Genomic DNA, 27,686 nt, shown 5'->3' on the forward strand with positions numbered 1-27,686 from the left:
AGTGGGTACCAGTGCTGGAGAGGCCAGTCAGGAGTAATTAGGATCATTTTTGGTTTTTCCTGTCTGACTTTTAGTAAGACCCTGGAGAGTAGAGGCAGAGGGGGAAAGGCATAGACTGATAGGTTTTTCCAGCTGAAGGCTAGAGCATCCACTTTCCATGCCTTTTTGTGATGAGTTCTTGTGCAGAATTTGTCCAACTGATAGTTTTGGGGAGAGTCAAACAGATCTATGTCTGGGCTCCCCCATTTCTGTGTTAACATGCTGAAGATTTGCGGATTCAGTTTCCTTTCGTGCGGGTCCATAAGATTTCTGCTTAGGTTGTCTGCCATAGTATTTTGCTTTCCTGGCAGGAATTGAGCTTGAAGATGTATTTGGTAAGTCTAGGCTGTGTTCCACAAGACCATGGCTAGTCTGCAAAGGGGGTAGGAATGTGTACCCCCGTGCTTGTTTATATACCACATAACTGTGGTGTTGTCCGTCTTTATCAGTAGTTGTCCTGGATGAAGTAAGTCCTTGAAGCCAGTCAGAGCATTCTGAACAACTAGCATTTCTTTCTGGTTGATATGCAGATGCATTTGGTTTGGGCTCCATTTGCCCTGAATGTATCTCCCTGCCAGGTGAGCCCCCCCAAGCCTAGTCTGATGAGTCTGTAGTTAGGGTTTGGGTGACAGGGGGTAGAGTGAATGACAGTCCCTTGTTTTGGTGACATGTCTCTGCCCACCAAAGAAACTCCTGTTGTAGGCAGGGAATGAAAGGAATCATTATTTCAAGGGTGTGACAATGTTGACTCCATAAACTTTTTAGGTACCATTGAAGTTTCCTCATATGCAGTCTCGCATATGGAATTAGTAGAATACAGTATGCCATGAACCCCAAAGCCTGCAGAATTTGTCTTGCAGATAACTGGGTTTTTGTTGCCATTTGTTTGAAGTATGTTGTCAATTGCATTTGTTTGTCTGGTGTGAGGTAAGCCATCAGGGCAGTTGTATTCAAGCTTGCACCCAGGAATGTAATTATTTGAGAGGGTACCAGTTGTGATTTCTTTTCGTTTATGGTGTACCCTAGGCATGCAGAAGCCTTTTTACAAACGCCAGATGTTGAAGAAGTGTGTCCTTGTCCTCTGCTTGAATGAGAAAATCATCCAGATAAGAATAAATTTGAATGTTTCTTTGTCTGGAGAATGCAATTACTGGTGCCAGGCACTTTGTAAAGACCCTGGGTGCAGTAGATAAGCCAAAGGGCAGTGCAGAGAATTGGTAATGCAAAAAACCTGCTTTGAAGCGGAGGTATCTTCTGCATGATTCCCTTATTGGGATATGCAGGTATGCCTCTTTTAAGTCTAGAGTTACTAACCAAGCATTCTTGCCTATCATAGGCAGTAGCTGTTGTAAAGTCAGCATTTTGAATTTTGGAAAGTCCAGAAATGTGTTCGGAATCAAGTCCAGTATTGGATGCCATGAATTGTCTTTTCTGGGTACCAGGAAAAATCTTGAATAAAATCCTTGTCCTTTTTCCTTTTCAGGTACCGGATGAATAGCCCCCATAATCATGAGGGACATTACTTGTTTCTGGGCCTCTGCCCAATGGTTTTGTGGCAGATCCGGCCATCCGTTTGGAATTGGCAAAGTATGTAAATGAAATCTGTACCCCTGGGATACTATGTTTAATACCCACTTGTCCTGGGTAATTAACCGCCAATTTTGAGCATGAAGTGCTAGTTTTCCCCCCAAGGGGGCTGCCAAAAGATAAGTGTTTGGAGATGGTAGAGTAAAAGTCATTGAGACTGCTTACTGTAGGGTTGTGCTTTGTTTCCTCCAGATTTGGAGGTGGAGGCACCCCATTGCTATGACCTGTAAGAACCCTGTGACTGATATCTGGAGCCTTTTGAGCACCTGGTTTTGCCCTGAGTGGCTCTGTTGGACACAGGAAATGACCAATTTTTAGTAGGCCAATGCCTACTGAAGCTGGGTGGCTGCACTTACAAGAAATCTTTTACAGTTTGCACAGATTTAGCTTTGTCTTCCATTTTCTTTAAAACCTCTTCTGCCTCATTACCAGAGTATCATGCTGCAAAGGGGCATCCAACAATTTAGCTTTAACATGTCAGGCAGATTTTGCTCCTTGAGCCAGGCATGCCTTCTAATCACAGATCCAGTAATGGTGGCCCTACAAGAGGCCTCCAAGGAATCAAAACCACATTGCAAAGTATGCTTTCCAACCTGTTCTGCTGAATGCAATAAATCCTGTAACTCTTTATTTTCCACACAATCAGAAATCAACATTATTTTGTGTTTCAGTAAGCCCATAACATGCTGTTGATATTTAAGCATATGAAACTGGCAGTTTAAAGCCCTGATTGCCAAGGTTGCAGACGTATAAACCTTCTTACCCCATCTATCCAGCGCCCTGGAATCTCTATCAGAAGGGGTAGGATTTTTGGCTGTATAAGCCTTAACACCCTTGGGACCCTGAGAAATAGTCTCAGGATCAGCAGCAGGATTTTCGAAAAGAAATTTGTGGGAGTCAAGAACCCTGTAATATCTGTCTGGCTTACTAGGAGCCGGAGGCAGGGAATCAGGAGCCATGCTTGATTCCGAGAACACATCATCAACAATGTCTAATACAGGAGGTATTGCCAAAGGCCTATGCTGGGGAAGGAGGAGGAAATCCCCAAGCCTATTTTGTGATTCAAAGAAGTCCCGACTCTCCCAGTGAAAATGCTTCCTTTAAGTATGCAAAGTCTTTCCAAAAGAGTAATCCTCAGGAAGAGATGCAGATGAGATGGATTACTCTGCATCCGAATCCTCATAGGGTGGAATAGAAAATTCCTGATCAGAAGAGGAATCAGAAGAAATGGAAACCTGATCTGAAGATTCATAATCAGTGCCTTCCCTAGGCCTCTTAGCAAGGGGGGGTTGGGAACCCCTGATCAAGGTAATTAAATCCTCAGCCATTTTGATCATCTGTTTTTTAGACATAGGGGCCTGAGCACGTGGCTCATGTGTCGTTTTTTAGACATAGAAGTTGTTTTTTACCTTGTTTTTGTTGCTGGTGTCGGTTTAATGTAAAAATTTTGAGGCCTGAAAACACCATCAGCAGCCAGTGCCTGCTCAGCGGCTCTGGACCCATCCAAGGGAGAGACATCCACGGGTTCAATACTTTGCGAATCTCGCGGCATACCAGACTCCAAATGGGTCTTGGTAGAGGCCTGCGACTCAAAAGTGGCAGGTATCAGGGTCTGCGAAAGCACCTCACTGAGTAATGGCGAACCGGCGACTGGCTTAGGAGAAGCTTCATCGTCGGTTTTGGACCTCGACGGTCTGTCTCTGTCTTTTTCCTTGCGCATTTTGTGAACTCCGGTAATCGGATTGCTAACTGACAACATTTCAGGGTAGTTAAATCTTGAACCAAAATATTGAGAAGCAAAAATATACCGACGCTTAATAGTGCGTTGGTTGAATTTAACACAAAACTGACAGCAAGGCACATTGTGATCAGGGCCTAGGCAAGCAATACAGTACAAATGAAAATCCTTATGAGGTATTTGCTTCCCACAAGTAATGCAATTACTAACTTTTACTGACATCGGTAAGGAGCAAGAAAATGTTTCCCCAATGGGGTACTTAGCTTTAGTTTGAAGACTTTGGTTCTGAAACTCTAATACGAAAATTTCAGGAGTCGGCCAACCAGCACTTGCGAATTGCTTCTGCTCCGGGCACTGCGCGGCAAGAAAGACCAATTAAAATGGCGTCAGCTGCATGTTTTATACCCCTGACGACCTGACGTCATGGAAGAGGAGCCAGCAGATTACCCAAATGTAATGACTGCAACAGTGAAACACGAAGAACATCCACTAGGCTAGTAGATTAACATGTTTTATTCCTCTGATGTCAATAAAATAATAATATTAAAAACCAACTGCTTTTTAAGGTATCTGTGTATGTTTTAAAATATAATACTTTGGCCCTGAAGGGGTTAAATGCTGAGCTTAATTGGAGTTTTTTTATTTCATTGTTTTCTTGATAAATAACTGACAATTGTTTAACGGATGTACGTATTTAGGCTGGTTGTGATTTGTGTGAAGTTGTACTCCTTGAAGGCTTGTTCAGCCGAGACATCAGAGGAATAAAAATGTGTTGATCTAATATGGTTTTTCTACCCCTTAGCTCTCCCTGACCTGTCTCCCTCAGATTCTGACAAATATGGATGGACAATTTCCTACAGTTTCTCCTTCCAGTCTGGTTGATTTGGGCATCCTGAGACAATGTAGCAACTGCCTCATGTACACAGACAACCATCTACTATTACTACTACCACCTAGGAACACAATTTGCGAGAGATGCCATTAAATTAGGAACCTAGATTCTATGCTCTCTTCCATACAAGACAGCATATCTGGCACTGAGAAGGTTGTCAACACAATCACTACACCTCAAACACCAGTTGTGTACACTTACCATAAATGTAGATGTTCGAGTGTAGTCACTGTTGCAGTCGTCACATTTGGGTTATCCCTGCCAGGGTAGCCCTCAGCCGGACCAAATACCAGAGGCTTAGTATTTCTGCGTCGGTTGCTGTCGCTTTAGGACTGACGTCAGGTCGTCAGTAGTATAAAGTAAGGCAGCCAACACTATTACATCAGTCTTTCTTGCCGTGGAGACAGAGACATGATTGAACTCAGTGAATATGTGTCCCCAGGCGGGTATGTACCTAGCCTTAAGCAGCATTCTATCGTCACCCAGAATGATGCCTCAAATACAAACAGAAAATGACTGACCCTAACAATTGGCTTAGTTTCTTGTGTCACTCCATGGGGATCCAGTACCTGGCAGCCTGGGAAGATATGAGTGACAGAGCACAATGCTTTGCCAGAGATGGCTCGCATGTGTCTCACTTGGGCATCAGGTTTTCTGACAAAGGCACTCAACTCCCTCATAGTGCCTTTTTAAGGAAAAGTAATAAGGTTCAAACTACCAACATAAGAATTTCAACAAAACACAAATTAAAGGTCATGCTGCTAAATGCTAGGAGTCTAAACATGAAGCTGCACTAATTGCAAGCATTCTTAACCCTGGAAAATGCTGACATTTGCATCGTCACAGAAACCTGGTTCAAAACTATGGAGAGCACCCCAGCCTTATCTGGTTACTCATCCTATCATACATTCAGACTCCAAATTGTCAGCAGTAAAGCCAAAGGAGGTGGTGTTTAAATACATATTAAAGACGTATACACCTCCAGGCTGGTCAAACAGTATGATTCACAGGAGACACTCCAAGAGCACTTAACCACTGACAAGACCCCTACCAGCCCCCAAATCTGGCTCAAGATGCCCAATCTGCCTATCTGGACCTGTTTGAATCTATCAAGATTCAACCCTTTACCCTGGATCCTGGGTGACTTTAACTACCCAAACCATAGACTGGAAGAACTACTTATGCCAGAACACAAATTTCCAGAGATTCCTCAATTATGTCAATGCAAATGCTTTGGAACAGCTAGTCAATATCCCCACAAGAAGTGATAATATCTTGGACTTGGTATTATCCAACATGAGTGACCACTGCAGCATCCCTGCAGTATCATCCTCCCTGGTAAGATCCAACCATAAAGTGGTCACTTTGGAAGTCACCATCTCCCGACTCCCCTCTAGCTAGGGTCAACCAAAAAAAGTCTCCACAGCTGATTAGAGCCTGGGCGGCCGCAGTGGTTAGCGTTGCTGCCTCACAGCAAGAGGTTTTCCGGTTCAATCCTCGGCTGGGGTGCCTTCTGTGCGGAGTCTGCATGTCCTCCCTGTGATCATGTGGATTTCATCCGGGTGCTCCAGTTTCCTCCCACATCCCAAAAACATGCTGTAGGTGGATTGGATACTCTAAATAGGCCCTAGGCATGACTGCATGCATGTGAGTGCCTTCCGTGGAATTTTGGGCGCCGGGCTAGCAAGTCGACACCACAAAATTCCACTGCCAATCATGAGGGGACAGGTGACCCCTAACCAGGAAAAGCCGAAAGAAGAATAGCTGATTACAGCCTCCTGAGGGTTGGTATAAACAGATTCACAGCCCCTCCCCCTCTCTAGGAACTGGCACCAGTATCCAAAACTTTACCAAAGCACTACACGAGCATTTATATAGATGTACAGAATCAGGAATACCAGCCAGGACTAAAGCATCCTCCGCAAGGAAGAGTAAAATTGTCTGGTGAATATCTGCAATAAATAAACTCTATAACAAAAGGAAAAGATTTGCTGTCCAGGACCAAAAAGGAGCAAGTGCCCAATTGGAAGAAATCTCTCCTTAGCCTGAACAAGCAAATAAGAGCACTAGTGAAATCCTCCAAAGCAAACAGAGTCCAAACTGGCCACATCTACTAGAGACAATCATAAGGCCTTTTCACACATGTCTGCAATCTCAAAGGAAGCACCCAGATAGTACAGTTTTGTACCTACCATAAATGTAGATGTCCGAACAGGATAGCATCTGCAGTCCTTACAAATGGGTTGTCCTGTCATCAGGCAGCCCTTCGGTCGGCCGGATTCCAAAGTCTGGGTCTGGCCTCGGCTGGTGTCGCACCTCACCCGACGTCATAGCTGCAGTTCTTCGGGTATAAAGGCATCAGCCGACACCATTTTCCTCAGTGTTTCTTGCCCCAGATGCCAGTTGCCCTCTTGGATAGCTAAATTTTTGGATAAATGCCAATGTTTCCAAAAAGTAGAAGGCAAACACAAAAAATAAGCATGTATGTACATATATACAAACAAATACACCATAAGAGATCCCCCCTAGCTAGCTATTAGGTGGGCAAATACCCTAGGAATACCACAGAGGGGAAGGAGGGTGGGTAATCCTGACTGCAGATGCTATCCTGTTCGGACATCTACATTTATGGTAGGTACAAAACTGTACTATGTCCTTCAAGGATGCATCTGCAGTCCTTACAAATGGGTAGAATACCATAGCCAAACTAGGGGAGGAGGAAGAAGAAATTATGGTGTAGTTAGGATCCCTTGCAAGACAGCAGTGGCAAACCCTGCTCGGGATCTAGAGTATAGAGGTAAGTTATAATGCCTGGCAAATGTATGCACGGAGGTCCAAGTAGCAGCCTCTATAATGTCCTTGGTAGCCACTCCTCGTAAGAAAGCTGTGGTAGTGGATGTAGCCCTTGTAGAATGAGGCCTTATGTTCTGTGGGATTTGCTTTCCATGGTAGGAGTAACAGAATCTAATGCAATTTCCTATCCACTTGGAGATTGTCTGTTTGGAAATTGCTTTTCCTTCCCTTCCTGTTGCATATGCTACCAGAAGCTGGTCAGTTTTTCTATTGCCCTTGGTTCTGTCCAGGTAGTAGCGCAACTGTCTATGTACATCCAAGGTATGCAGCAGTCTTTCCCCCCTGTTCTGTGGATTGGGAAAGAAGGTAGGTAGGTGGATTGCCTGGTTTAGAGACACTCTGGATACCACCTTAGGCATAAATGTAGGATTAGTTCTCATGTACACTCTATCTTGATGGAAGATTAGGAAGGGTTGTACTGCCATTAAAGCCTGTAGTTCCGAAACCCTTCTTGCTGAAGTAATTGCCAGCAGGAAAGCAGTTTTCCAGGATAGGTGTTGAAGATCTGCTGTTGCTGCTGGTTCGAAAGGGGGAAGTGTCAATTTATCTAGCACAAAGTTCAAGTCCCATGCTGGTAATGGTGGTTTCCTAGGAGGTTTTACATTCTTAATTCCTCTCAGAAACTGCCTGAGTAGAGGATGTGAAAAGACAGGGGGAACGAAGCTGTATTCTGCAGAAATAGCTGATGCATGTATCTTGATGGAGGAATAGGACAGGTCTGTATGGAGAAGCTCTGCCAAATACTCCAGGATGTTGGCAATGTCTACCTTTGACACATCTTTCCCCCTTTCAGTACTCCAAATGAGAAACCTTTTCCATTTTCTTGCATAGTTCCTTCTTGTTGAAGGTCTGCGGGCCTCAAGGATAATGTCTTTAACCCTTTGGGATAAATCTGGGTTAGTTGCTGTTATGTAATGTTCCAGGCAGTCAGTTGCAGAGTTTTCAGGTTTGGATGCAGGATGTTGTAGTCGCTCTGAGTTAACATCAAAGGAATCAGGGGTAGTGTCCACGTTTTCCCCCGAGACATGCTCCTCAGTAATGGATACCAATGTTGTCTTGGCCAATCTGGAGCTATCAGAATTATCCTTGGACGCTCCTCTTTGATTTTCAATAGTACCTTGTGCATCAAAGGAAGAGGTGGAAATGCATATGCTGTCAGGCCTTTCCAACTGAAGGATAGAGAGTCCACCTTCCAAGCAAGTGGGTGGTATGTCCTTGTGCAGAATTTCTTGAGCTGGTGATTGAGTGGGGATGCGAATAGGTCTATTTGTGGCAGTCCCCATTTCTTTGTGATGGCCTTGCAGATGTCCGGCGCTAGCATCCATTCGTGAGCATCCGAGGTAGTTCTGCTTAACATGTCTGCTAGGATGTTTTCTTTCCGGTACAAATATTGCCTGTAACTGAATGTTGTAACTCAGAGCCAAATTCCATAGGTCCAGAGCCATTCGGCATAGAGGGTATGAATGAGTGCCTCCCTGTTTGTTGATGTACCACATGACTGTGGTGTTGTCTGTCCTTATCATCAATTGGCCTTCTTGGAGGAATGGTCTGAAATTCTGGATTGCTAGTTTTACTGCCAGCATTTCTTTTGATTTATGTGCAGGTGCAGCTGATCTGGAGTCCATAAGCCTTGTATGCACTTGTCCAGCATGTGGGCCCCCCAACCGAGGTCTGAGGCGTCCGTTGTGATGGTTTGGCTTGGTTGAATGCTGTGGAAGGGCAAACCTGGGTTTGACTGGCATGCCTGAGCCCACCATAGGAACTCTTGTTTCAGGCATGGGATTAGTGGTATTTCGTTTCTAAGCTGTGCCTGTGTTGAGACCATAAATTCTTTAGGTACCACTGTAGCTTTCTCATACGCAGTCTGGCATCGGGGTCCAGGATTTTGCAGGATGCCATGAAGCCCAAGGCCTGCAGTACTTTCCATGCTGTTAGTTTGTTCTGCTTTGTTAATGCCAAGAAGTAGAGAGGAAGTTGTTCTTGTTTTTCTGCAGTTAGGAATGCCATCTGTTTTACTGTGTCCAATTCTGCACCCAAGAAGGTTATTGTTTGGGATGGTATCAGTCTTGACTTTTTTAAATTGACTGTGTATCCCAGGGCTTGTAGTAAGCAAATGACTCTTTGTAAGTCTTGTGTCAGCTTGTTTTTGTTGTCCGCTTGTATCAGGCAGTCGTCCAGGTATGGATAAATTTGGATTCCCTGAAGCCTGCAGTGAGCGATTACTGATGCCAGGCATTTGTGAACACTCTGGGCAGTAGATAAGCCAAAGGGCAATGCTGAGAATTGATAATGCTCTGATCCTGCAAGAAATCTGAGGTATCTTCTGCAATTTGGTCGTATGGGGACGTGCAGGTATGCCTCCTTGAGATCTAGAGTTACCAGCCAATACTCCTTGCCCAGCATGGGAAGAAGTTGCTGTAGGGTCAGCATTTTGAATTTTGGAACAATGATGAATGTGTTTAAAGCGGACAGGTCGAGAATAGGCCTCCAATTTTTCTCTTTTCTTGGTACCAGGAAGAGTCTGGAGTAAAATCCCTTGCCTTGTTCTGTAGGTGGTACCCTTTCCACAGCTCTCATCTTTGCTAATTGAGCTATTTGTTTTAGAGCTTCTGTCTTTTGATTTGGTGGTAGGTTTGGCATTCCTCTTTTTACTGGTAAAGTGTAGAAATGAAACTTGTAGCCTTGGTCTATAGTTTGCAAAATCCACTTGTCTCTTGTGATATAGTGCCAGTTTTTTGAAAATAAGGCTAACTTTCCGCCTAAGGGTGCTGCTATTTGTTCCCTGGTAGGCGGTGTCAGAGCCAAGTCACTGTGATTGTCCTGTTGCAGTGGTAGTGGTTGTGTCTGTGCCTCGTTGGTTGTTGCCTTGCCACTGGCGTCCCCTGTAGGCACCTCCTCTGGATTGATTTCTGCCTCTTGAACGCCTATTCCTGCCTCTCTGAGTTTTAGAGGAGTCTGGAAAGGACCAATTTTGGAAGGCCAGTTCCTGCTAAACCTTGGGGCTGAACCTGTAAGAAATCTTTCACTGTTTGTACAGATTTTGCCTTCTCTTCCATTTTCTTCAGTACCTGTTGGGCAGGAGAACCAAACAAACTGACCTTATCCATAGGAGCATCTAATAGTTTTGCTTTAACATGATCCGGCAAGACCTGTTCTTTCAACCATGCATGCCTTCTTATAACTGTGCCAGTCATGGCTGATCTAAATGAAGCCTCCAGTGCATCATAGCCACATTTTAAGGAATGGTTACTAACCTGCTGAATGTTATTCACCATTTCTAGAACATATTTCTTATCTAAGGAATCATCAGAGGACAGTTTCTTAGTTAACTGATCAAGCATAAACTTTTGGTATTGGATCATATGAAACTGACAGTTCAATGCTCTAGCTGAGAGAGTAGCAGAGGTGTATACTTTTTTACCCCATCTCTCTAAGGACCTGGATTCCCTTTCAGAAGGGAGAGGGTTTTTCGCTGAGGTCGAAGCTACTGCCTTAGGCCCCTGGGAGATAGTCTCAGGATCTGCAAAAGGGGCCTTGTATAAATGGTGATGAGTGTCCGGGACCCTGTAGAACCTATCGGGCTTAGCAGAGGCTGGAGGTAAAGTATCAGGAGCAGTGCAGGCATCATTAAATGCATCATCCACAACAGGAAGAACTGGAGGTATAGCTAAAGGCCTATGTTGCGGTAAGTGTAAAAGGTCCTAAGCCTTTTCTTGAATCTGAGAAATCTTGTCCCTGCCATTGGAATTGCTCTCTCATGGCATGTAAAGTTTCCCCAAAGGAAAATTCCTCTGGTGGAGAGGCAGAAGGAATCGATTCTTCAGCATCGGAATCTTCATAAGTAGAAAAAGGAGCCTCTGGATGGTCTGTATTGTCTGTATCATCAGAAGAGTCATCTGAGGACCCTGGCTCGGGGGGCTCTGCTCTAGGTCTCTTTTCTGGAGGTTGAGAGGCCCTGTCTGGGTGAGATTGGGATCCCCTTATTAAAGAGATGAGATCCTCTGCCAGAGTAAGCATTTGGGAACTGGAACTGGGCCTGTGAGAGGGGGGCTTAACAGGCACAGACTTAGAAGTTTTGGCTGCTTTAGCCCTGGCAAAGGCCTTTATAGACATGGCTGCAGGAGGCCTAGCAGCACCACGTGCTGGGGTAGAAACATCCACAGGGATGGTGTCCGATAAATCTTGTGAAACCACAGTAGTAGGTAAAACTTCAGAGGCCGATTCAACTAGGGTAGAAGGGGCCTCGGTAGTAGTCATGGATTCGGCTGAAGATTGAACCGTTTGCTCGGTTTCAGCCGAAACAGAGACACTCGCGGTTTGCTTAACCGCGGTTTCGGCCGAAACCGCGGACCGCAAGTGTCGGTCCTTTTCTTTGCGTTTCTTAACTATTTGAGTAGTCGGAGGATCCGACGGCATTATGTACGCAAAATCTGAGCCGAAAAACTGTTCAGCAAACTCCGACCGACGCCTAAGCGTTTGTCGGTTGAAAGAAGCACAGGCTAAACAAGCTGCTACGTCGTGGTCTGGGCCTAAACAAGGTAAGCAGTAAGAGTGGAAATCTTTATGAGGAATTTGTTTCCCACAAGTTAAACAGTTATTTACTTTTTCTGACATCGGCTGAGGCAAGAAAGAGTCCCCAACGGGGTACTTAGCTTTTTAGAAGTCTTCGGTAATAGTATTCGTAGTAGTAATCTCTGGATCTGACCGACCGGCACTTGCGAACAGCTTCTGCTTTGGGCGCCACGCGGCAAGAAAGACTGAGGAAAATGGCATCGGCTGATGCCTTTATACCCGAAGAACTGCAGCTATGACGTCGGGTGAGGTGCGACACCAGCCGAGGCCAGACCCAGACTTTGGAATCTGGCCGACCGAAGGGCTGCCTGACGACAGGACAACCCATTTGTAAGGACTGCAGATGCATCCTTGAAGGACATCTGTTCAGAACTGGTGGTCAAGGACACCACATATACAAATGTCGCAGATATAGTAAACTTGCTGGCCGACAGATCCAGCGAAAACATCACCCCTGTTCCCCAATCAGTAAATCAGGACATTTCCAGTCATCACTATTTTTTCAAAGGCAAAAAATACCACCTCTATGGGACCCAATAACATCCCAGGCTACATCCTACATGAACTCAGGCAGGAACTTGCAGTACCATTAGGTGCCCTATTCAACCAAAGCCTGAGTACTGGCTTTGTCCAAGCTGAGTGGAGGACAGCCGTTGTCATCCCTTTGCACAAAGGTGGAGCATCTACCGATCCAGGGTATTATAGACCCATGCACAAAGGTGGAGCGTCTACCGATCCAGGAAATTATAGACTCATCAGCCTATCTAGCCTGATCTGCAAGGCCATGGAATGGATTCCCACTCGGGCATAATAAATAAACTCTCTCAGTTAGGCATCAATCTGTTGCCAGATGGGTAGCTAACCTGTTCACTGATAGAACCCACCTAGTCAAAATAGGGGAAGCCACCTCAAGCAACAGACCTGTAACAAGTGGCATAGCCCAGGGTTCGGTCTCGGGGCCTCTGTTATTTGGGATATACTTTTTGGAGGTGCAGGCCAAAACTAGTGGGCTATAGCTAACCAAGTTTGCAGATGACTGCAAGATAGGCACCGTCATAAATTTCCCCAGTGATGTGGACATCCGCAAAGAGGGTCTCACACAAACAAATGACTGGTGCCAGAAACATGGCTTCAAGCTGAATACCAAAAAATGCATCAAAGGAAAAACAGACTTGGGCATACAGCAGGTCACAGACCAACAGCAGGGAAAACCTTGTGTAGCAGTAAAAAAACAACCCCTGCACGTACGGCAATTGCATGGCTTGAATTCCAAGTTTTTTACTGTTACACAAGGTTTTCCCTGCTGTTGGTCTGTGATCTGCTGTATGCCCAAGTCTGTTTTTCCTTTTTTCTTTTGCTGACATATATTAAATACTGAATTTGTTCAGCATCACAGTTTGCTGGCTTACTTTGCTGTTTTTCTAGTTGGAATTCAAGCCGTGCAATTGCTGTACGTACAGGGGTTGTTTTTTACTGGTACGTCCAGCTATAGCCCATGATATTCCCTTTCCAGGTCATATGGGCATAAAGCGTACCAGAGACGTATTATGCAGAGCTTTTATTGGCCTGGATTTCCAGAGATGTAACAGGGTAATGCAGGACCTGTGAGCAGTGACAAAAGGTTGGCACCGCAGGGGAGAAGGTCAAGGTTCCTTTGATGCCTTTGTCTGTGACTGAGGAGCCATTTCAGAGGGTAGCTATGGATATTGTGGGGTCTCTAAGTACCCAAGTTCCACAGGGAAGAAGTATATTCTAGTGGTAGTAGATTAGGCTACCAGATACCCGGAGGCGGTGGCTCTGTCCTCCATTGAGGCAGAAAAGGTGTCAACTACTTTGTTAGAGATTTTCAGTAGGGTAGGTTTCCCAAAATAAATACTGACAGAGGTGCCAATTTCATGTCACACCGGCTGGCTTGTCTGTGGAAACATTGTGGGGTGAAGCACCTAAAGACCACCTCCTACCATGCCCAGACTAATGGTCTTGTAGACAGGTTAAACTCTGCACTCAAGGCCATGCTATGGGCATTTGCAGACCAGTTTAAGAGGGAGTGGGACAAATATTTGCCTCATCTGTTGCTTGTTTAATGGGAAGTGCCCCAGGAAACCACAGGTTTTTCACCCTCTGACTGCTGTATGGGCATAGGTTGATGGAACCTCTACATTTGATTTGTGAACAGTGGGAGTGTGAATCTCACAAGGAGTCTGTTGTGGCATATGTTCTGAACCTCAGGACAAGACTCAGGGAACTCTGCGCTTGGCCCAGGAGAACCTGCCAGAAGCCCAACAGCAGAAAAAGGTCTGGTACGACAGGAATGCTCGAGCTAGAAAGTATGCTGTAGGGCAGCAGGTTATGGTTCTCATTGCTGTCAGACACAACAAGCTGCAGGCAGATTGGAAGGGACCCTGCAAAGTGGTATGGAAAGTCAGTGATGTTACCTACATGACAGAACTGCTAGGAAGGAGGCAGGGGCATAAATTGTACCATGTTAACAAGATGATACCTTACCATGACAGAGAGGCCCTTGTGATGAGTATCTGCAGTGGATGGCAGGAGGAGTCTGAGGGGGTTATGCTGACTGATCTCAGTGAGGCCCAGACTGACTCTCCAGTGGAAGGGGTAGCAATGTCCCAGCAGCTATCCCCCACCCAGGTTCAAGAAATCCAAACAGTGTAACAGGAATTTGGGGACATATTCACTGGGAAACCAGGGTGCACCACCTGGTGCAGTGCCATGTGTATACAGGACCCCAGAGGCCTATTAAGCAGGCCCCTTATAGGGTGCCCGAGATGGTCAAACAGACTCTGAGGGAGGAGATGCAGGAAATGTTGGAACTAGGGGTAATCTAGGAGTCCAGCAGTCCCTGGGCCTCCCCAATGGTGTTGGTACCAAAGAAGGATGGCAGCACCAAGTTTTGTGTTGACTGCAGGAAATTAAATAGTCACACAGAGTCAGATGCTTATCCCATGCCTAGGACAGATGAAGCCTTAGAGCAGCTGGGTGGGGCCAAGTATCTTACTACTATTGATCCTACCAAGAGTTACTGGCAGGTGCCCTTGATTCCCAATGGTAGAGAGAGGTCAGCCTTTGGGACTCCTTTTGGCATGTATGAGTTCACAAAGATGCGCTTTGGGATGAAAAATACCCCAGCAACTTTCCAGAGGCTGGTAGATCATATCCTTGCAGAAGATTTCGCCCTTGCTTTCCTGGATGACATTGCCATCTATAGCCATTCCTGGCAAGAGCATATTCAGCATGTCAGAGAGGTGCTGACCAGACTAGAAAGGGCAGAGTTGACCATTAAGCCCAGTATGTGTCAGGTGGGTATGGCAAAGGTCTTACCAGGGGCACAGGGTGGGGAGTGGTAAGATCAGGCCAGAACCTGCCAAAGTGGAAGCCATTCAAGCATGACCTGTCCGTTACCAAAAAGCAGGTGAGGGCATTCTTAGGGACAGCAGGGTCCTACAGAAAGTTTGTCCCCAGTTATAGTACTATAGCTGCTCCCCTCACAGACCTGACAAGGAAAAACAGGCCAGATAAGGTAGTGTGGACCCCAGCATGTGAGCATTCCAGAAGCTTAAAGGAGCTTTGGGAGGATTCACTGTGTTAGCCAATTCAGATTATAGCAAATAATTTGTTGTGCAGGTGGATGCTTCAAACCATGGGGTGGGGGCTGTACTCAGCCAGGTTTCCTCAGAAGAAGAAGAAGAGTACCCATTGGTATATCTCAGTCATAGGCTCCAACCCAGGGAGGAATGCTATGCAGCTGTAAAAAAGGAATGTCTAGCCATAGTGTGGGCACTGCAGAAACTTCAGCCTTATGTGTATGGAAGGAAATTCACTGTAGTTACAGACCACAATCCCTTAACATGGCTACATTGGGTCAGCTAGCAACATGCCTAGTTACAAAGGTGGAGCCTAGGGTTGCAGGCATATCATATGACAGTGCAGCACCGCAGTGGGGTTAGCAATGTCAATGCAGATGGGCTCTCAAGACAGGGAATGGAGTAATGTATTCCCAGATAGGCTCAACCCTCTCATAAAGCAACGCTTCTCAAGGGTCACTTGAAAACCCAGCTTGAGTCTTCGGTGGGGTGGTGGGGTGCCAGAAAAGGAGATACTGCCAGTCCAGCTATCTGGAATTTTGTAAATAATTATATGTCATTTGCGAATATCAACATAATTCATATGCTTGTGTTACAAATGTATTAGAACCACTCTCTCCGCATCTTCCTCTGTCAAACTTCTGGAAGAATGGGTTGAAAGTACAGAGGGGGACCTAGATCGATGAAACTCCAAAAGGATAAGGGCACCCCTGAATTCAGAAAATATTAAGATTTAGAATATAGTTACACAACTTATCTAAAAAACACTTGAGAGCTATAATCAACCATATCTTTCACAAAAAGTGGCAAACGAGATCTGAGGTAACTTGGGTTGGTGCACTAAAGGAATGACAAATAATTAAATCTTAATAAGATGTGACAGTTTCACACTGAACCCAAAGATGTAATTGGGATACAGGCTTTGACCACTCAAGAATAGCATAATGCTGTATAATTTTTATTTTTAACTTCTGTTTACTGGAAAAGTACGACTTGGAACAAGACAATTTTCAGGGGAGGCCCAGAGGGAAATGCTCTAGATGCGCATGTCTTTGTAACGTGGGGGGAAACTGGAACACCCAGAGAAAAACACACTAATGCAGGGAGGACATACAGACTCTGCACAGAAGGCACCCCAGCTGAGAAAAGGCATTTTCTGTTGCACATTAACATCTCTAAAAAGTCAGCTATGGAATCTGGAATCTTTTTTAGAGCAATAAATAGTTTCTCTGCATCTCAAAAATGCAAGCATTGCAGTTAAAATACTATACAAGGTATACAGAGAAACAAAAACAAACTGCTGAAGTTGCCCCATCATTGAAACATTCCCTTATATCAACTATTTTAAAACAAGATAAGGATCCTACAAAGTGTTCATCATACAGACCCATTTCTCTTTTAAATGTCGACTATAAGATGTTCATGTCCATTTATGCTAACAGAATTAATCTACTTATACCTAAACTAATTAACAATGATCAAACTGGGTTTATTTTAAACAGGAAAGTACAGGATAATACAATAAGAATACATACAATAACAGACTATACAAATAAAAATAAAAAATAACTTTCTATCATTAGTCTCGAGTTAGATAAGGCTTTTTAGTCGGTTAACTGGTCATATCTGTTTACAACACTTAAAGTGTATAATTTCTCACCTGAGCTAATTGCATTAATTTCCAAGTTATACAATAACTCTTGTGCTTATGGAAAAATCAGCTCTATTCTTTCAAATTCTTTAAATTATAAAAGGGCACAAAGAAAGGCTGTCCATCATCACCTTTACTTTTTGCATTAGTATAGAACCCTTTGCTAATACATTAGATCCAATAAAAACATTAATGGTATCAAAATAAAAGAAGACTTCAAACTAAAGGTTCAGCTCTTTGCTGACATTTTACTAATAGGAAATACAGAACATTCATTAGAACATATAATTAATCCTATCAGTCAGTGTGAAGAATTTTCAAACTTAATATTTAATCATTATAAAACACGTACGTCATTAATTAAAAAAATTAAAAAAAAAATCATACAAAAATATTCAAACTTCAATCGGAATAGCAATTAAATTAAATACCTTGGTATAGCCATTATGTCTAATAGCAAAGAAATAATACAAACTAACTTTCAACAGGTTGTTGATAAAAATTTTTAATTTAGTCACAAATTGGAACAAATTCTTCTTTACCATGTAAGAATGATTAATGCTTATTAAGATGGTAATTCTCCCTAAATACTGTTTACCTTACAATCTTTAGTACTATCTCCAAAAAAGAAAAAATAATAAAGAAGGAAAATACTACTCTACTTAAAAATTTTCGGCATCCTAATAAACCAAGACTTTCCTATGACTGGCACAGAAAAGGTTGGGATAATGGTGGAAAAGGATTCCCCGATATTCAATTATATGCTACTTCAACAATTCTAAAAGTTAAAGCAATGTGGATAAATTCATCTTATAATTCAAAATGGAAACAAATACATCAAGAAATGTTATTATAGTTTCATCTGGTTATTGAAAGATATTTGCATAAATGCTATTACATCCTCTTCTCAAATTCCCTTTTTTAAATAGCATCATTTCCTCTTTCCAAAAGTTCACATATTCTAACCATTGTATTGAAGACTTAATGTTTTCTATATTTCCAACTGCATACACAAATGACTGCTAAGAAACTCACAACTTTAACAAAATGCTAATATTGAAACAAAGTAATTTAATTTATTTACATCAGTTATTAAATGGTACTGATTTTATATATATATATATGTATATGTATATATGTATATGGGTCTATATGACTTGGTCGACAGTTCATTTGATTGACACTCATTTGGTCGACAGTTCATTTGGTCGACATTTTTGAGGGGCTTCAGCCCACACCCCCTAACTATATATACGAACTCCAGGGTTGCACAACATGGGGAAAGGGGGCAAATCGGCTTGGCGACCAAATGAACTGTCGACCAAATGAGTGTCAATCAAATGAACTGTCGACTCAAGTCATATATATATATATATATATATATATATATATATATATATATATATATATATATATATATACTGTTGAAAAAATTATACATATATATATATATAATATATATATATATATATATACACTCTATTAAAAATATATATACTTTTGAAAATTTAAGGTCCAAATACAATCAAGATTCTGAGAACTGGTTAATTTTACAAATGTTTAGAGACTTTGTGAGAGATAAATAAGATATTTAACTAAGATAAAAAATTGTTCCCCTAATTATTGGAATTCTTAATAAATATCAATGATAATGCAATGAAAAACAAATCATATTTGTCACAGATTTATAAAACTCAAGTTAGATTTCACATACTGAGACAGCTCCTATTAGAACTACTCTACAAAAATTAATAATGAAGACTTCTCTGGAGAATACAAGAAAATATTACAATCTACAGATAAAACTACATCTTCATTATACTGGAACATTTTCACTTGGACATGTTTACACAGAGCTTTTGTCACTCCTAACAATTATAATTGTGTACAAATCAAACAGAATTAAATGCTGGAGATGTGATTCTGAAATAACAGCTAATTGGACACATATGGTATATGAATGTGAAATTATCTCCCCTTTTTGGAAAGAAATTAATAACTTTATTCAAGCTCTATAGCCAGACAGATGCGATATTTCTAAACATTTAGTTTTATTTAATGCTCCAATTCCTGAGATAATTTCAAAAATACAAAACACAGGGAAGCCAGCAGACTGTAGCATTCACTATTTAATCAATACTAGCTCAAAACCAAAAAGAAAACAAAACAGACTGGTTTTGGCTGTAAAAATTACATAGCGATTGCACTGATGAAGGCTATGTCATTTTTACAGCCAAAACCGGTCTGTTTATCTTCTTTTTGCTTTTGAGCTAGTATTTATTAAATACTGAATGCTACAGTCTGCTGGCTTCCCTGTGATTTGTATTGCTATGAGCTGTTTGGAACCGTGCAGTTGCCGTACTTGCAGGAGCTGTTTTAACTTTATAATTTCAAAAACCCAAGTGCCTCGTCTTTGGTCTATTCTTGCTATACCTTGATAAGTAATTACTAAAAATTGGAAAAGTAAAGTTACCCCCTCTAGTGTTGAATTTATTAGTATAACAAAACCTATTTGCAATAGTGAACTGCATACTATAAAGATGAGAACTTCTAATATTACACATTCATATAAATCTTGGCTTAAGAAGCCACGGCGGTGCAGAGGTAGCGTTGTCGCCTCACAGCAAGAGGTTCTCCCGTTCGATTCTCGGCTGGAGCACCTTCTGTGTGGAGTCTGCATGTCCTCCCCGTGGTCGAGTGGCATTCCAAAGACATGCGTGAATGGACATGCCTTCATTGAAGGTTGGGTGCCGAGCTGGCACCACGGCACCGTAAAAATCTACTGCCAATCACTGGTTCCGCTGAGGCGACCCCTAACCAGGAAAAGCCGAAAGAAGAACATATAAATCTTGGCTTAAAGACTTGCTTGAAAAATATTAATTGTTGTTTATGTATAACTTTGATGTATCGATCAGCTGTCGACCTATGTAAATAGCTATTTATTTTATAATTATTTTATTTATTGCTTAAAAACCAAACAAAAAAATTAAAAAGAATTCAGGCATTGTACATGTCTGTCTCTTGGGTCAAATAAACTTGTAATGTATGAAAGGGTGAGTTTGTGTCAACCAAGACAAAGCCCTACCCTTACCAGAGAGAAGTGAATTGCACAAAACGGAGTTCTTAACCCAGTCATTCCCTCTTATGTATCTCAGCCTCATAAAAACAAAAGGTTTTCCCTTTACGCAGAATTTGGAATGTGCAAGTATATGACCAAGGCTCACTCAAATGCATGGCACAACTCCCAAAAGGTCTTCTAATGACATGGCATCTAACCTCTGTTCTGTACAGAACTGCAAATTATACTGGCAACAAATCATCCCCACACTCTGAAACAAAGCAGACAGCTGCCTGCAAAACATCGTCCTTTCGTCCCTGCTGATCACACTGACAACTGTCCTGTCCGAGACAGTGCTTGGAGGAGTGCAACAGCTTTAAAAGTCTCATCACACAAGCTAGGTACAACTGACTTTCTTCAGAGACACCTCATAGTTATTTTGTCATAACAAGCCACATATTACTGAACATGTCAAAGCAGCAATTTTATTGTTAAAAAGTACAAGCTACATCATGAAAATAAGACTGAGGCATCCTAGAATCCTTTATTTGGGTACTTAATGAAAGGGTTAAATTTTAAGGTCTTAACTGTCCTCACATGGAGGGATGTGACTATGACAATATTAACGTAGAGAGTGTAGAAAAGCCACATTCTGACAGCTGATAACCCTGGACTGCAACATTACAATACATTTTCTGGCAAGGATTCGAGACTGCCTGGGAAGCACTTTGCATCTACATGTTTTACTTTTAATAATGCTTAGTTAAGAGTTAACAACTGGTTTAATTTTCTTAATGTTAAATGTTTAATGATTTTAAACAAAGAAATTGGCATTAAAAACTTACTGTGTTAAACCTCTCCAGATAAATGTCCTCTCCCAGTAACACATAAGCTTTCAATAAATATTCATAGTAGGAATCAATTCCTGCTCCAACTCCACTGTCTAGAAAATACACCAAGACAAGACAATTTACTTTGCTCTAGGAAATATGATAAACTCACAAGGCAATACTCTACAATACGAATAAGAAATCAAGCACTCTATACCTTTGCGGACCCAGTCTCCAGTATGAATGTTTATAGTTGTTCCTACAAGGTTACTGCTACGCTGCCTTTTCTCCCAGAGAAAATCCAAAGCTTTTCTTGCATGTTCCTGCCATGGTAAAAAATTAAAGATAAAGTGATAACTAATACTCCATCACAGATTCAGTACTAACAATTAAGTAGGCATTGGCATAATCTCAGTTTGTAATGATAAACTTAAAAAAGCAAGCCACAACGTCAGTCACATGGTGAGAAAATGTCAAAAGAAATTAACCCTTTCTGTCAGTACTTGTTCTTTAGTTCATAACCAGGAATAAAACTATTTTAAAGGGCACACTGTAACAGTCTACAAACTTGAATAAACAGAATGCTATGCAATTTACCTGGTTGCAAAAAAATTAACTAAGACATAAACAGATTCTGTACCTAAAACATATGGTGTGCATAAATACAACAAAGCTTTAATTCGGCACTGGATAAATACAGGCAACACTAGCTAGGATTCATATAAACATATTGCTCAACTTTCACCACAACTCATTTAATGTCTGGCCTTGGTCCTAACATGAAGTTCACCTCTAAAAAAATTAGAAGACAACCCTGCCTTAATTTAGCAAGTCAGTACATAAATGCCTTAGAACAGTTATACAAAGATCATGTACATGCACTAACAAGATCTCTTGCAAAAGAGAAGAGAATGAAACGTCTGGGATCAGGGTAAGACAAGCTTACCTAATTTTTTCCCCTCCATTTCTTAACTACTGTTCTGCACATTGCCATATCTTACTCATAGGTTCATAGGTAGGTACTAGGCTTTCGACCCTTGGGCCTATATAAGCCTATCCAAAAAAAGTTCCTAGCTTTCACCACCCAAGAAAATTATTTTCCTGTGCCCCTGTCGAGCAGAACCACAGAAGTGATCCCCGGGTTGAATTTCCTATTTCTCATCCAATCATCAAGATTTTTCTTAAAGAGGGTTAATGAGGAGCTTTGTTTGACATGAATGGGTAGTCTGTTCCAGAGCATGGGAAGTCTCTGGAACAGGAATCTATCCCTCCAGCATGTTCTGTTTAATGTGGGAACAAGGTTTAGGTCCCTGGAGCATGTGGCTCGGAGAGATTGGGATTTCTTTAAGTGTAGCATGTTCAACAGATCTGGGTTTGACATAGCTTTGTATATTAGGCAGAGGTTGCCTCTGAGTAGGCGATATGAGACAGACTACAGCTGGAGTTTTTTGAGACAGTCTGCGTATGGCATCTGTTTGAGGCTGGTAATCCTCTTAGTGAGGTATTTCTGAGGCCTTTCTAGTTGTTGTAGATGTCTTGCGAAGTACATGCCAAACAGGGTGTTGTACTCTATAATGGGTCTGATGAGGGATGAGTAGAGAGGAACAATGACCTCTTTTTTTCTGGAGGTGAAGCCCTTTGTAATGAGGTGTGCCATATAGAAGGATTTCCTGACTACTGTGGCGATGTGATAATCAAAGGAGAGACTACTGTCCACCTGTGTCCCAAGGTCTCTTATCACACTTTCAGTGTTTAGTAGGCTACCGCCTATGTGGTAGTTCATGGGTACAGTGTTTTTCCCAAAGGGGATGACAATGCACTTCTTGGCACTGAGCTTGAGGCCATGACTTTGACACCAAGCATCAGTCTCAGTGAGGCCCCTTTGTAGAATATCCACATCATTAGGCAATTCCATTATTGCTCCTAGTTTGCAGTCCAAAGACAGTACAGTTGTATACACTTACCATAAATGTACATGTTCGAGAGTATTCACTGTTGTAGTCATCACACTTGGGTTATCTGCCTGCAGGTAGCCCTCAGTCTGCCCAAATACCAGAGTCTTGGGATTGCTGGGTGAGATGCTGTCGCCTCTTCCATGACGTCAGGAGTATAAAACATGCAGCCGATGCCATTACATCAGTTTTTCTTGCCACAGATGTCAGCAGCCCCCAAAATAGGAAGCTATTACACGGTGTAGAACACCTCCAGTAAAAAGTAAATACCCCTGCCATAAAAGATGGCCATAAAGAGGATAGGCAGAAAGGATAGAGGAAAGCCAGGGGGCTGGAGGGAGGGAAACCAGGACTGCAACAGTGAACACACTCTAACATCTACATTTATGGTAAGTGTACAGAAGTGTACTATGTTCTTCGTGTTTCACTGTTGCAGTCATCACACTTGGGTTGATTTCCAAAGCTGAGGAAGGGTGGAGGCAGTCAAGAAGTGTTAGGGCTGGCTAGCAGGCCTTGTAAGACTGCTGTAGCAAATCCATCTCTGGATTTAGAAAAAAATAGGTAAGTGGTAATGCTAGGTGAAGGTGTGTACAGAACTCCAGGTTGCAGCTTCCAGGATGTCCCTGGTAGGGACTCCCCTGAGAAATGCTGTAGTGGTTGAAGTAGCTCTAGTGGAATGAGTTCTAATCCCCTGAGGGGTAGGTTTTCCATGGTACTTGTAGCAGAAATGGATGCAGTGTGCTATCCGTTTGGAAATGGTTTGCTTCAAAATGGCCTTGCCCTCTGCCGATGTAGCAAAGCCGACTAGCAGCTGGTCAGATTTTCTGAAAGGCATAGTCCTGTCCAGGTAGAACCTGAGCTCTCTGTGCACATCGGGATCCTTTCTTCTTTATTCTGAGGATTAGGGAAAAAGGTTGGCAAATGGATGGATTGGTTTAAAGTCACAATGGATACCACATTGGGCATAAAGGATGGGTTAGTCCTGAGGGAAACCCTGTCAGCATGGAAAATAACGAAGGGCTCCACCACCATTAATGCCTGTAACTCAGACACTCTTCTTCCTGAAGTAATAGCTAGAAGTAAGGTTGTTTTCCAAGAGAGGAATTTTAACTCTGCTGAAACAGCAGATTCAAAAGGGGGAAGTGTGAGCTTCTCCAGTACAAAGTTAAGGTCCCAGGCCGGGGTGGGAGCTGTCCTAGGGGGCCTTAAATTGTTAGCTCCTCTCAGGCACTGTTTGATGAGAGGTTGAGAAAAGAGACGTGGCTTAGTATTATAATGAGCTGAGATGGCAGAGGCATGAATCTTAATGGATGAGAAGGATAGGCCTCTGTGGAGCAGCTCTGCTAGGTAATCAATGATTTGAGGTAAGGTGGGTACAGCTGTGTCCTTTCCTTGAGACTGACTCCAAGAACAATATATTTTCCACTTTTCAGCATAGAATTTCCTAGTACTAGGCCTTCGGGCCTCAAGGATGACATCCAGCACCTGTTTGCTGAGGGATGCTGGTGGAGTATTCAGGGGATAAGCCAGGCTGCAAGGTTTAGGGTTTGCAGCTGTGGACACAAAATCTGTCCCTCCTGCTGAGACAGCAGGGAAGGTGTCTGATGCAGATGTCAGGGTGGCACTGCTGTCAGACTGCATAGGAGTGGGTACAGTGCTGGCATGGCCAGTCTGGTGCAATAAGGATTGCCCTTGGCCTGTCCTGTTTGATCTTGAGTAGTACTTTTGAGAGAGGCAGAGGAAGAAAGACATAAATTGAGAGGGTTTCCCATGTAAAGGATAGGGCACCCTCCTTCCAGGCTCTGTTGTGAGGGTTCCTGGTGCAACATTTGCTCAACTGGTGGTTTTGGGGGGAGGCAAAAGGGTCCACCTCCGGTGTTCCCCACCTCTGGGTTAGAAGTTTGAATGAGTTGGGTTCCAGTTTCCACTCATGAGGGTCCAGTAAATTTCTACTTAAGTCGTCTGCTAGTGAAGTTTGCTTGCCTGGCAGGAAATGAGCTTGTAAGTGCACTTAGTTGCTCAAGGCTGTGTTCCACAGGGCCATGGCTAACCTGCAGAGTGGGTAAGAATGAGTTCCTCCCTGCTTGTTTATGTACCACATAACTGTGGTGTTGTCTGTCTTTATCAGGAGCTGTCCTGGAAGGTTAAGGTAGTTGAAGGCTGTCAGAGCATTCTGTACAGCTAGCATCTCTTTTTGATTGATATGCAGGGGAATTTGTTCTGGGCTCCATTTGCCTGCCATGTGAGCCCCCCATGCATAGTCTGATGCATCTGTTATTAGGGTTTGGGCAGCGAGGGGTTGAGTGAAAGGAAGCCCCTTGTTGTGGTTGCATGCCTCTGCCCACCAAAGGGCCTTTGCCCTTAGACAAGGTATGATAGGAATCACCGTTTCCAGGTCCTGAGAATGTTGACACCAGAGACTTTTTAAGTACCACTGAAGTTTCCTCATATGCAGTCTTGCATATGGAATTAGCAGAATGCATGAGGCCATGAACCCTAGGGGTTGCAGTATTTTCTTTGCAGATAGCTGGGTTTTGGTGGCCATTAGTTTGAAATAGTTTGTCAAATGGACCTGCTTTTCTAGAGTGAGGAATGCCATCTGGAAAGTTGTGTTCAAGCTTGCTCCCAGGAATACAATTTGTTGGCTGGGCACCAGTTGTGATTTCTTTTCATTGATGGTGTATCCCAATGAAGTTAGAAGTCTTTTTACAAATGTCAGGTGCTGAAGTAGCAATTCCTGACTATCCGCCTGAATTAGGCAATCGTCCAAGTATGGGAAAATTTGAATATTTATCTGCCTGCAGTATGCAATGGCAGAAGCCAGGCACTTTCTGAATACTCTGGGTGCAGTAGATAAGCCAAAGGGAATTGCAGAGAACTGATAGTGCATACAGCCTGCCCTGAAACAGACATTTCCTGTAAGACACCCTTATGGGGATGTGCACATAAGCTTCTGTTAAGTCTATGGTGACTAACGAGGCATCCTTGGCTAGCATAGGAAGAAGCTGTTGCAGTGTAAGCATTTTGAATTTTGGGACCACCAGAAAGGTGTTCAGAATTGACAGATCTAGGATAAGGCGCCAAGAGTTCTCTTTTCTGGGCACCAGGAACAGTCTGGAGTAGAAACCCTGTTCCCTTTGTTATACTGGAAGAGATTGAATAGCCCTGATATGGAGAAGGGAAAGTACTTGCTTTTGAGCCTCTGCCCACTGGTTTGGAGGAAGGTCTGGCAACCCGCTTGGGGTTGGCAGTGAGTGGAAGTAGAATCTATATCCCTGGGATACAATGTTTAGAATCCATCGGTCCTGAGTAATGGACATCCAGTTTTTTGCATGAAGGGCAAGTTTTCCTCCTAGGGGTGCAAGTACTTGGGCATGGCTGGGAAGGATAATTGGAAAGTCATTGTGAACTTTTTCCATGAGGGGGTGGCTTACCACTCTCTTTTTTTGAGGTGGGAACATTCCATTGTTTAGATCTTCGCATACCCTGAGACTGTAGTCTTGGTTGTCTGTTTCCCCTGGGTATGGGCTGAGAAGGCCTGGGAGGGACTGGAAAGGACCAGTTTTTTGAAGACCAATGCCTACTGAAATCTAGGTGGCTGCACCTGCAAGAAATCTTTGACAGTTTGCATAGGTTTAGCTTTTTCTTCCATCTTTGTAAGAAAAACTTCTGCTTTTGTGCCAAACAAACGATCCTGATTTAATGGAGCATCTAGTAATTTTGCTTTGACATGGTCTGGCAAGACTTGTTCCTTCAGCCAAGCATGCCTTCTCAGTACAGACCCAGTGACAGCAGCTCTGCAACATGCTTTTAAGGCATCAAACCCACACTGCAAAGTATGTTTACTAACTTGGTTTGCAGAATGCATTAACTCTTGTGAATCTTTATTTTCTGCACAAAGTGGAAGTAACACAATTTTTTGTTTAATTAGTGTCATAATATGTTGCTGGTACTTCAACATGTGAAACTGGCAATTCAAAGCCCTGATAGCAAGAGTTGCAGAGGTATATACCTTCTTACCCCATCTGTCTAAAGCTTTAGAATCCCTGTCTGAAGGGGTAGGGTTTTTGGCTGTAGTAGCCTTAATGCCTTTAGGTCCCTGGGAAATGGTCTCTGGATCCGCAGTACGATTCTTAAAGAGAAATTTGTGAGAGTCAGGTACTCTGTAGTACCTGTCAGGTTTTCTAGGAGCTGGTAGTAAAGTGTCAGGAGTAGGACTGGCTTCCATGAAGACATCATCTACAACATCCAGGGCAAGGGGTATAGCTTAGAGGCCTGTGCTGAAGCAAATGTAAAAATTCCCCGAGTCTCTTTTTGGACTGAGGATAGTCCTGGCATTCCCAGCGGAAATGCTCTCAAGGTATGCAAGGTTTCACCAAAAGAAAAGTCCTCTAGAGGGGGGGCAGAGGGAATGGATTCCTCTGCATCTGAATCCTCAAAGGTAGATAAGGGTATGTCCTGGTAATCAGAAGGATCAGAGTCATCAGACTCCTGGTCTGTAGAATCAGAAGGAAATTAAATTCTTTGTCTTTTAACAGGGGAAGGCTGGCTTCCCCTAATTAGAGTAATAAGGTCTTCAGCCATTCTAAGCATTTATTTTTGTGGCATGGGAGCTTGAGCATGCACTTTGGACGTTGGTTTTCTAGGCGTAGCACGAACTCTGGGCCTGAGAAACTCGGTAGTTTTAGTTAAAAATTAAGTTGCCGGTTTAATACGAATATAGTTCATAGTTTAGTTTAGTTTTAGTACGAGGCTAACTGTCCTTATAGACCATTTTAAGCCTGGCCAATCAGCCCATGTGAGAATCAAACCCTGCACCTTGGATCTGTAAGGTGAATACCTTAACCATTATGCCAACCTTCCACCCTCGGTTGGTCGGAATACACCCTCAGAAGCCGGTGCCTGCACAGCG

General features: G+C 43.0%; 1 protein-coding gene across 3 annotated transcripts in view; it reads right to left on the reverse strand.

Annotated features, from left to right (window-relative positions):
- EDEM3 (ER degradation enhancing alpha-mannosidase like protein 3) overlaps window positions 1–27,686 on the reverse strand; it is a 1,015,437-nt gene that overhangs the window by 522,073 nt on the left and 465,678 nt on the right. For all 3 annotated transcript variants that reach the window (XM_044085305.1, XM_044085306.1, XM_044085304.1), the window contains exons 8-9: window positions 21,040–21,145; window positions 20,838–20,935 (exon numbers count right to left, since the gene is read on the reverse strand). In XM_044085305.1, the coding sequence (XP_043941240.1) occupies window positions 20,838–20,935; window positions 21,040–21,145 (204 nt within the window). The remainder of the gene's footprint in view (window positions 1–20,837; window positions 20,936–21,039; window positions 21,146–27,686) is intronic.

Source organism: Protopterus annectens, chromosome 10.part0 (genome assembly GCF_019279795.1).
Source record: "Protopterus annectens isolate FY-2018-M chromosome 10.part0, PAN1.0, whole genome shotgun sequence".
Taxonomy (NCBI): domain Eukaryota; kingdom Metazoa; phylum Chordata; order Ceratodontiformes; family Protopteridae; genus Protopterus; species Protopterus annectens.